The 12126-nt window shown below is 43.2% G+C and overlaps 1 protein-coding gene across 1 annotated transcript; it reads left to right on the top strand.

The window, feature by feature from the left end:
* Positions 1–578: 578 nt before the first annotated feature.
* On the top strand, positions 579–9848 carry T265_12694 (hypothetical protein; the record flags this gene model as incomplete). Its single annotated transcript, XM_009164957.1, has 3 exons — positions 579–659; positions 5266–5482; positions 9574–9848. Coding segments are annotated over 3 exons (573 nt in total), but the record flags the coding sequence as incomplete, so codon positions are not given.
* Positions 9849–12126: the final 2278 nt, after the last annotated feature.

Here is a 12126-nt window from a genome sequence, read left to right as displayed (position 1 = left end):
ATAGACAGGAAGAGCGAGAGATGTGCCTACTTGATACAGGAGCAGGGGTATTACCAGAGCAGAGAGAGAAGTTGCATGCAACCTGTGAGCGCCAGCTGTCAGGGTAGCGGGTAGATACCCACTGAAAACTGACGGATTGTCAATGCACTCAATGCGCCTAGGCGACAAGTCGGTGTGGCACGAACTCCTGATTGGCCCTGAAATAGTGCGGACAACTTTTAGAACAGATTTTCACAAGGGCACAGAATCCGTGGTGGACCTAAAGCTGGAAAAACTAATGACAAACTGTAGTCCAGTCAAGCTGGAATGTCAGCCAAGCTGCGAACTGGGTGTCTCAAAGCCTCCGTCTTATAATGTGCCGTCAGTACAATCTGTGGTCAAGCAGTCCTCCAAATAGTTCACATGCGATGAGTATCCGTTTGGCTTCTGTTCGTGAATCGAACACAAAACCCCGTCTCTTCCAAAGGCTTTCGACCTTATGACCCCCATCAGCGGCCACTCCATCTACGGGATGAGGTTCATAAGCAGGTTCAAGAGATTTCGACAAATACACTCATTCGCAAATCAATTTGGTTTTCATGAGGGACTCAACTGAACCTCTCGTTTATGATATTCTTCAACTGAATATGCTGTACAGAGGCCGCCTCACGTCTTGGTTGGTACGATATTTTAATGAAGGAAACTACTCACAAGGCTGCTGAAAACTCTTCGGCAGCCCACAACCGATCTCGCCATTCTTTTGGGTCAACAGCTGGGCGATCGGAGTGTGATTTTTAGGGCCGATATTTTGCAAAACGGCCTTTCTCGAGTGAAGACAGCACCACTGCTCCAATAAATATCAAACAGCTGATCGTCTGGAGGAAACACCTCAGTGCCTTCACACTCTTGTCGCAGAGGACAGTACGACGTTACCCCCAGACCGCTTCGTAACACGATTACTCGTAGTACGGGGTCCCGCTGCTCTTAGTCTGGCTGCTCCCCTTGGCCTTGTAGAACGAAGTTCCAGCCACTGTAGCCCGCGGGATCACTGCAGCACTCAAGCCTGACCACCACTTCAAGGTGGCAGCTTTAGGTCGGGACTGGCCTTTCTATACAGATTGATTGCACCTTCAAGACGAAAGTTTCGCAAGCCAGCTAGTGAGAGCGTACCTTTATCTAAAACAGCCCAAAAATGTTAGTCAAAGGGTCAGACAACTAATATCCGTGCATTTATCTTATGAGACCCAAAAACGATGAAGACGATATTTTGGAATCCGAATGCATGTTTACTGTAAGCAAGACCGTCTTACCATCTTGCCCTCGCGGGCTAACCAATCCAAGCCTTGGAAGCATGCTTATTTTAATGTAGCTACAGTTTCATCCATTTAAATACAAGAAACAAAGTTCTGATTAGTTTCCCCTTGTTGGACCCTCGTCCGCTTCAATCGGTCAGATTTATATCGGTCGTTGAATATTATGTTTCAGTACTAACTACTTTCCGATCGTAAGTAGTTGTGTACTGGGTTTGGTTGCACACATCACCAGTGTGGACAGTTAATTACACGCCTTTGGCGTATTTCGGCATGACACCAACGTGTTTATAAATCCTAATATGTAACAGTTCCATACTATATAGTAACATATATATCATAATCAGTGTACTAGAAAACTCAAAATTGCTAAGTTGGCGAGGATTAAGTCAAGTTTTATTTGCTTCACGAAACCACACAGGCAACGTCTGAGAATTCGCTGCCACTTCCTTTTCTTTGAAAATAACTCTTTTCTTTAGCTCACGCATGAGCATATGAACTCAAACATCTCTCATCTTCTGAAAATCCGCCCACCGGAAGGAGTTCGTTTATCTTCTGTCTGGTTGGTTGAGTCTAAGCTGGTTCGGTTTCTGAGGCAGGCATGGATACGAGTGTCTTCAGCGGAACCGTTGTTCTCGGAGTTAGTCGAGCAGTTTCGATAGTCCACAACAAGAATATAGGAATGGAACTGATAAACTGTTGGCATGCATGCTTTATTGCCTCATTGTCCACATATGGACGTAGAAATGGACAGACAATAATGTGGTCAGCAGTCACGCAAGCCACGTTGGTTACACGTGAAACATGAAAAGCGACCTAGCAACAGTGGATAGAGTAGACGGAAGCAAAAGCTAAGGAAAAAATGCTAACCTTTAAGCGACAACCCATTATGCGGCAAATATAACCAGTATTATATACCTAGTAGTGGTCCTGACCACCCCATCGCGGCTGTTCAACTAAAATGCTTCACGTTCACATTTGCTCATCAGCTCCCAGCCAAAAGGGTTTTTCAATTTGCTAACCATCGTTTAGGGTGGTTACGGTGCTCTTGAAAGATTTCAGTAATCTGTTAGTGCTTAGATTTCTTTTTTATTCATGGACAATGTGAGCACCCTCTACCTTCTTTGGGTGACAGGTAAGACGTAGGTTTAGGCCTACAATCGGGTGGTTACACACAAAAATACCGCCAGAAAAGTGGAGCATTTATCTACTGATATAACTTAGTAGTGTTCCTTTATACAACAAGCATGAATTACCCGAGTTTTTCAGAGGAAGTTCGGAACGAATTTGGTGATGCTCGTTCAAACAGGCACTTTTTGATCACAAAGCCTTACTCACCGAGTCGCTTGGATCAATTGGGTTCAGAGGTGTGGCGCATCTGATGAAAAAATCAGGTACAATTATTTACAGTTAAAGAACTTTCCCTTAAGGACTTCGAGTTGAACATTTAGCATTTAAACTGGCTACGGCTCTCTATCATTATTCTATTGAGCCCTAAGCGATTGGTCGATTGATTGATCAGCTGAAAGAACGAACGACATGGGATATAGGGGAATATTCGTAGCCCAGGTTGGGTAGATGATTACTTCCTGATGGTACCCTCCGGTCAAAGAGTCACGTGAATACCAGCACCGATCCAGTCAGAGCCTAAGCACTGATACAGAGAAAGTACGACACGGCCAATCTGAGTGTAATGAAACATTTACAACTGATGGTATCGTGAGGAGTGTTTGGAATTCCTAATGATGAAACTCGAGAATTCGTGCTTCTCGATTTTACTGGCTTCACATACTCTACAACCACACTGTATATTTCGGTAAACAGAATGATAGCTACCGACCAACTAAATGAAATACTGACAGACTAACTGACCATTTGATTAGGTTACTGACTGGTTGCTGGGGTTACGGGCTTGGACACAGAAGGTAGTTTTATTACGACTAAACTGGAGATCGGTTAGTGATCTGCCTGACTCAAACTGGGTTATGACGTTCAACGCTACTTGCCTGTTCTAGTTACTCGACGGACAAGAGCTCCTTGGATGCTTTACAGTTTGGTAGGATGCAGCATAACGAAAGAGATGTAACCAATCCGTCCGTAGTCCGACTTGACCGACGTATTTCTGGTGGTCAACCACCTACCGACCTGTAATCAAGCCAACAGCTCAGGTGACTGAGGAAGTAAGTAGTTATCAAACTGACTAGTTTACTCGTATTGAACTTTAAACCCCGTGATCAGTGAGTGGACAGTTCAATTTTGGCCAATCGCACCAAAAATCTACATGATTCTACATGTTCCCTACGAGGTAGATAATTCTTCGAGAAGCAGACTGTCTGAATTTGACTTGGTCCTCCGTCGCCTATGCGTTTATTTTAGAAACGATTTGAATTTAGTGATCTTTTGAGGTAGAAGACGGAAGGATTGTAAGTGGCTTTTTTTGTTCAGAAGCAACTTCTGCAATCAAATTCATGATTTTGAATGACAACACTGTTCTTTGAACGAAAAACCAATGTCACACCATCGCCTAGTCCTCTACATACTGTGCTCTCGATTTCACTGACGATATCCTCATTCCAAACGATACACAATGGCTCAGGCCAGTAATCTTCCCACCACATCTTTTAACTATTTTTTAAGCGTAAGGCCCAGTCTTCTCCTTGGTACAAGTAAAACAGAGGAGTGTGGTGGGCATTCTTCACCGAACCCTCTTATGGGGCTTTTGTAACCAGGAAGAAAGAGAGGACGATCCTTCAACTCTAGATTAGACACTGTATAGACGAAAAGCCGGTGAGCCAGCTACCGCCGTCTCCCACCGCCAGAACCAACATAACCCCTGTTTTCCGCCACGTAGATATTCCTGGCCATTCAGGGGGGACTCTATTTACCATCGGTATCACTAACAGTCGTCGCTAGAATTCGAAATCCCGTTGACCCTAACGTTGATTTCTACCGTTCTCCTGGAGTGGTCCGAATGATCGCGCCAATAACTTCCAATGATCTTTTTGAGATACATCGACATATCCATATCCTCCCACACAGTCTCTTCACATCTCCGTTGATAATATGGCCGAGAAGTACAAGAACAATCTCCAAATTTGAAGTCAACCACTGATGATGTTTCTTTACCTTCCGTTTCTAGCGATCAAAAGCAATCATTAGTAAGGGCTTCTGTTATTGCATTACCTGAATGCAACACTTGGAGAATAATCTGAAAATGTCACCAACGGACGAGAGATTTCAGACCTCGTAAAGGGTAACTTCACTGATTCGGGAAACAAAGGAATCTGTTAGACTGTGAGAGCTACGCAGTTCTGACTTTTCGGTCTCGGTTCACACTCCCTCAGTTGATCATGAGGCATTATCACCTTCACCTGATGTCTATACTTGGTTGTTTGCATGTCAGACAGATAAGAAAGGCAATGAAGTTTTGGATCATACTCCAGAACAAGGCTTGAGTAGAACGGGTTCCAAAAGACATGCAATTATGAGCAAACAGCCCCCGATTACCCTCGTGGATTGGACTCATTCCAGTGATTCTTAGCTGTCGGTGTTTATACGCCCAAACAAGTTTTGAGACGTGCAAAATAGCACCGATGGATACTTAAACACCCTATTGGAATCCAAAGGTAAGCGTCATCTATTGGCTGCGCATGCGTCGAATTGAGAAGTGCCAGAATAGTCTCAAAATGGTCTGAACATCTGGTGTATCCTCATTAGGAATTGATTGAGCTTATCTTAAAATTTCAGTCACATTAAATAAAGTACGGTGCAGCGGCTTAAGAAGCTTGGTCCCGATTCATGAGAAACGTGATCGTTCACCCAGACCCTTAACCCTATTTTGTTTTGTGGGCGTCAGTAAACTTCCGTCTATCTCTGTACAATATATTACTTCCCCGGAATAAGGCGGGTTCATAGTCACTCACCCAGCCTTATCAGGCAAGTTCTTCTATAATGTAGACTTTCTTTTTCATAAAAGAAACTACACACAAGGTTGATGAAAGCTCTTCGACAGCCCACGACAGGTTTCGCCCTTCTTGGGGCTCATCAGGTAGGCGAATTCCCCCTTACGTTCTACTTGAGCTCAAATTTTCAAGCAATACACTCATTTGCAATCTCGCATATCGTGCCAACTGAAACATGCCTGTGTGCAGCACATTCAGCTGTAAAATATCATAAACGGGAGATTCAACTGAGTGCCTCGTGAAAAGCAAATTGACTAGCAAATGAGTGTATTTTTCGTAGACTTTCTCTTGTTTTGATGTCAGTGCAATAAATACTGGCCGATCTTCGCTGTACCAGGTTTTCGATCGTTGCGTTTTGTGACTTATATAACTTCCGATGGAGTGAGTCAGTGATGAATGGCCTCAGTGTATCCAGACCGGAGGCTGTCTGGTTCATGAGTTCATTGCATATGCGGTATACAACATGAACTGCACCATGGCAGATAGGCGAATTCCCCTTACGTTCTACTTGAGCTCAAATTTTCAAGCAATACACTCATTTGCAATCTCGCATATCGTGCCAACTGAAACATGCCTGTGTGCAGCACATTCAGCTGTAAAATATCATAAACGGGAGATTCAACTGAGTGCCTCGTGAAAAGCAAATTGACTAGCAAATGAGTGTATTTTTCGTAGACTTTCTCTTGTTTTGATGTCAGTGCAATAAATACTGGCCGATCTTCGCTGTACCAGGTTTTCGATCGTTGCGTTTTGTGACTTATATAACTTCCGATGGAGTGAGTCAGTGATGAATGGCCTCAGTGTATCCAGACCGGAGGCTGTCTGGTTCATGAGTTCATTGCATATGCGGTATACAACATGAACTGCACCATGGCAGATAATATTGAACTGAAGGCTCTCTGTAAGGTAAATTTATGTGAAATAAGAACTTTGACGTTCTCATCTCAATGTTGAAGTTCAAGCTACTTGTGCCTCCCTACAACCCGATTTGAAGCCTTAATTTGTTCCAAAACTGCAGGTAGTCTTAACCTGGTAGAGTTATCTGGGGCGGTTACGTTCCAACCCACCATATTACCACTAAACTTCTCTTCACTATAATGCTCTACACCTCAAACAGCCTCAGGTCTCCTGTTTCGGGAACACACTAAGCTATCGTACGAGGATCATCAAGTACCTCGGAAGAATAAAACACGAGCTAACCATGCTTGCGATTTATTGTTTACAGTGTAGGACCCAATTCATGCATGCTTTGGGGACAAAAGGCGGATGCACAGAAACGGATAGCTAAGATTTGACAAAGCATGGCTGTCGGCCAGTTTGGAAGAGAGCTGTAATTGCTTCTGGACCTTTGAATTCACTGGGAGCTTCTACTAGATGAGAGCCTAAAACGAAACACTATTCAGTTCTTGACCCGGAGCGAACTGGTCGGAATAGCTAAGGTCAGGGAGCAAGCAAGTGCAAACGCGAATAATATATTCTGATTACCCATGCAGGGGAAGTTCCTTTGCTGGAATTGACTAAGCGCTATCTTTCAAAATGGATATTTGAACCACAAGGCATTCGGTGGTAGTGTTTTATTCTGGTATCTAAGTTGGGCTAATCACACACTAATATGACCAGTTTGGCCGCGGAGGTCTACCTATTCCGATGGGACGGGGAGCAAAACACGGATGCCCGACTGGTACCGCTCCTTTCACTCAACCGTAAAGCCGATTCGGTGCCCAGCTGCTAGAAGCAAGGTGGCTTGGATGCTGTCATTTCGTCCAAGCCTAGACAGGAGCAGTTTAGATGCCGGGATTGAGGTCAAACCATGAAAATTTTTCTAAGTTCACGCCTTAACCAATGAGCAATCTCGAGCTCACTACTTTTTGAGCACAGCAAATGCTTTTGGTGAGTTCATGAGCGGCTAGATTCTTGTTAGGTTTAGATAATTTATACATACTATTTGATAGTTCACGGGTGGTCACGATCAACTGTTGGGCAAACGTATTGTGAAACTTTTGGCTAGGGTGTTTTCGGATCCGTTCTTCTTCCGTGAAAGGTGGCACTACTGTGATCAATAATGAATGTGCTCATCAAACAGGAGAGATGGCATCTACTTACACACCGTTACCACGGAGACAAAAGGATTTCAACTGCAAGCCGCTACGTGAAACCAACACGCCTTTTTGTTGCTACTCTCTTTTGGCCTCATAGGAATTTCCGGATCTTACAGAGCGAGGTTCCCGCAGCAACGCCTAGGTATAAAAGCTTCACCACCAGCTCAACTCAGAACTTCTAGGTCTTGAAAAGATCGTCACTTCTAACCGTAATGATAGCCTTTTGATTGCAAAACACCCGGGTTAGCACTTGTTGGGTTTCACGCTCCCTTATTTTGTCAACTGTAATCTCTAGTGGCACCAAACTGACGCTGTTCTTGTTGGAGTTGTGTGGCGGAAGTGAAGGCGGACAAATGCAACCGGCAATTTCTAAGTGGTAATTTCGCTTATTTTTCTATTTAGACCCATTTATTTTACGCTGCACTGTTCATCAACACTATGTTATTCCGTGACTTCTGCTACTTCAGTGCAAATAGAAGCTGGATGAAATATGCAAGAATTGTATTCCCGCCTGAAACATGAGAACAAACGTCCCGCCGTTTAAGCTGGCAGTCTGAGTGAGTAGATCACAGTATGACAGCAAATCTGTTCAGGCAATGAACAGCCGACCATATAGATTCGGTTTGAAGTGTACCTTGGGAGGCTGACCTTTAGAGGCGGAAGTGATTGAGATGATGGAGATATTCAGTCAAGTGTTATGAGGGAGCACAATTTCGTCCCAAATGTTGTATGTATTAAACCAGGTGACTGATACCTGCTGCGTGAAGCGTAAACAGACGTATAAAAGCTCGTCTCAACTTTCAGGCTCGTGTATGGTAAACGGAGTCCACGAGTGGCTTGTAGGCATGCCTGAATGAGCATGTTAATTTTGCCACACCGTTCGTTGGGGCGAAATATAGGGTTCTTGGAAAATATGTTTGCCGGAAGACTTATCATATCGGTTCAACGCACCGAATGGCATAACATTAAGCTTTCAAAGATGTTCAGCCTGTTCGTTCGGTCATGTCATTAAATCCAGCCTATCATTGGATGATGCATGAACTCAATCTTTTTTAGGCCTGTGATGATCAGTTGGAGGACAAACCGAGCTTGAGGTGTGGCAGATACATGCTGTAAACTGGATATTCGGCAGAGAAGTATGGTTTATCTAGAAAAACAAACGCTACTGCTTGCATCAAGTATAAACTATGGGTCTACTAACTCAAACCTACATTTGAAAGCTGATTCTATGGGCAGGGTTCTCGTGGCCAGAATATGACTTGCCGTCTTATCAACACTTGTTAATCATTCCTCTTGGAATTATTTTGAGATGAAGTCCACCTAAAGGGAAAGTTTGCATAACTGTCGACATCATACTAATAAAAATGGTGCAGAAGATTTTGAGAAAAGTTCCCCGGCCCCCACAAACTTGAAACTAATAATCCATACCCTTTAATTTAATTGAAGTTGATGGAAAAGGCCTAAAAACATCTTCAGTCGTGGCAAAAGTGTTGCAAAATTCTTCCATTTTGTGTATTTTTGAAGAAACTGGATTCTTCCGGAAGATAATACAACTAAGTGCAAACTAACAGTCAGAATGTCAGAATGGAAAAATAAAAGGTGCAACCATTCGCTTAGACTTCTTGAGAGGAGCTTTGAACCTATAAAGGATGTAAAGGTGAAATGGTGCCCACAGGACTAATTTGCGTACATATCAGCAACTGGTACCCATATATTCACAATAACAAATATGTTCACGAGGCAAATACCATAAAAAAACTAACAACAAAAGTAAGACTACCGATTAGTAGATAAGTGCAACCGGCTTGATGCTTGTAGAATTCACGAGTAAAATCACTAGTTCCGACCACAATAAATGTTTCTAAATGGTCAAGATAGGAATGTTGATCGTACAATATATTTCACCCTAGAGACGTGGCTGTCTGCTCATGATCACATGTATCGACTGGTATAAAGTTATCGGTCGGTAAACATCAGTAAAATTCACAGAGCCTTCCCTTGTCACACTTCTTCAGTGACATGTTCGCCTGTAACTGTGAACCAGTTTCGAATATAAGCAACAGGTTAATGCATACCTTTAAGTGAAAAAATGCTGCTTTCATTCATCTTCACTGGTAGCTCACAAATCATTTGTGCGCAAAAAAATATTCAGCAGTGATAATGTGGAACTCTTGACAGCAATTAACGTTAGCAGAGTTTTTAACTTTTTTTTGTTGTTCCTAGGTAGAAGGGCCACTTGGATGTCGGTGAACAGACGTAACACGCTACTTCAAAGGTTACCCAAAAATCCTGCAGCCCATGGTCGATTTCGCCCTTCTTGGGGCTCATCGGGTAGGCGCAGTCTTGGAGCTTCTGTGAACGGTATGTTCCACTTGAAACAAAATTGGACATGTTTTGACAAATACTCTCATGTGAATACGAATTTAATTTGGACAGGGCACTCAAATGAAGCCAGGTGCATCTCTCGGTTGCGACGCTCGAAGAGTTTCAAGCAAACTTGTAAGTAGTGTGTTAGAAATGGACAGCAAGGTACCACGGTGCACTGAATATCGTACCAACTGAAATATGAGGCTGCCTAGTGCAAAACATTCAGTTGTAGTGCATTATCACAAAGCAAAAAATTCAGCTGGATTCGGTTGAGTCAAAACCAAATTCGTTTGCAAATGAATATATTTGTTAGTCTCCCTGGATATAATTTTATAGTGCTATACAAATTGCATTGTTTTTCTTAAGGAGGTAAAAGAGAGTAAACTTTTTGTAGTTCGATATACTTTGCCGCATTCCGTACAGCTGCTAATGTGAAAAAAACTTATAAATGTCACGAAATTGATAGAGAATAAGTTAAATGTGTTGAAAATGTCTTCTTGATACTGTTCACTTGAGCAAAATGGAACAACCTCAAGGTTACCGATCTTGCGCGCACAACTAATGGTTGCCCAATTCAAAGGGTACAAGCCGTCAAAACTGTTAACAGTGCGAGCCAAAAAGGGCTGAGCGACGGGCCTCTGATCTCTCTATTCCTCAGAGGGGCATTTAAGTTAAGTTTCACGCAGCGCTTCACACTTTCAGTCGCTCGACCACCTAATTCATCAGTCGGTTAGCTGTTCAAGATTCATCATCCTCTAACTGGTTCTATGTTTAGAACTTATTTGTAGGTTATTCGACCGGGCCCTCGACTTGTGACAGAAATATTAAAAGGCTCCAGTTTCGGTACCAAGTAATAGTGGGCCGATTAAAATAACCTATTTGTCCGAATCCAGTCTATGGGCCGTAGTTTGGAGACCCATTTAATGTATCACGCGAAGACTTTGTTTTTTGGTATGACCTGAACTTAGATCCATGCGGCTGGATACGCTTAAAAATGGCGACACATCGATCCCAACGGCCGTCTTATCATTTTCCATCCAAAGATTGTGGATAAGTGTCTCGAGGTGTAGGAACCTCCGAATGGTTGTTTGGCTAGTGCCAAGTCCCAGGCTCATCCATTTTTATCCCTTTCTCCACAAACATGCTTTCAAGTCATGGTTGCATGCGGCAAAGCATCAATGTTAAACACTGATGTACTGTTGATAAGGATGAAGATGTGATAACACGTTCGACTCCAGGAATATGTCACGTGTGGTTACTAAAGTCGAATTCTCACTACAGATATGGCCTTCATGGAACATTGTCACGGCTCTTGGTAATTAGGGGTCATTTTTCTCCATTCGATACATTCTTTCATGGAAGATGAAAGTCAACTAAGGAGAAACTGCTCTCTTGTGGTTGCCTGGCCCCGTGGTTCAGGGATGAATGGCCTTATATTCTGTCCAATTATGAGCCGACCACTGTACTGATCAAAAGCTCACTGCCAAGCTGTGCAGTCTTCAACTACTAGCCAGGACCCCAATGAGGATAAGACCGCCGCACAACACTTCTCGGCTTCTGAGCACAGATTGACATATTTCACAGGACAAAATCTCCGCTAAGCATGTTATTTCACATAGATGCGAACCACCGAAGTGAAGGGGGTCAAGTCGGTACTACAAGGTAGATTTCGTCGCCATCGTCTCCGTTCAACTTCAGCAATGCACCGCCTAGGAAACTTCTCGCCCAAGAACTTGCTCGATTGCAGCATTATGTGAAGAAGGTCCATCATGCCAAAAACACACCATTCATCGTTCAGCAAGACAGCTTATTCAGAAGTCCACCCAAATGTACATAGTTAATGGGTCTATTTTCACTTAACTGTAGCTTTTGCTTCAAAATGTATGACCAAGCTAACTGCATGTACAGTATTCCAGCTAACAATATTACGCTGAGGTTGTGAGGGTTCTCGAACACCACGACAGGCTTTAGACTCACTTGTGTCCAAAGAATCGTCCTTCCTTTTAGGACGATACACGGACTCGTCAGTCAGTGCACTTCAAACACTCACATTGTTTACGATCCAGGTGCAAAATGTCTTACCATATACAGCGCACGGGTTGTTTAGTTTATGCACCGGTTTCGCTTTGTAAATGTTAAAGCCTCAAGCGATCGGTACTAAATATCACATTGAAGTGCCAAACTGTAGAAACAGTGGTACCGCGCAGTTTGATCGTTACAAGAGGTGGGATGCAATAAAGAACTTAAGCAAATCTTTGGGTTTGTCAAGACATTTCTTGTTTTAAAATGATCTCGTGCTGTAAAACTTTCTGGGAATCCTCCAAAAATAACTACATGTCACCGAAATCCTGCCTGTAGGTCTAGCATCGTAAATTTTGTTTTCCTTCACGATAATCTGGTACCTTATGC

This window comes from Opisthorchis viverrini, assembly GCF_000715545.1.
Source record: "Opisthorchis viverrini unplaced genomic scaffold opera_v5_10, whole genome shotgun sequence".
Lineage (NCBI taxonomy): Eukaryota > Metazoa > Platyhelminthes > Trematoda > Opisthorchiida > Opisthorchiidae > Opisthorchis > Opisthorchis viverrini.
This window is presented reverse-complemented; position numbering and strand designations above follow the sequence as displayed.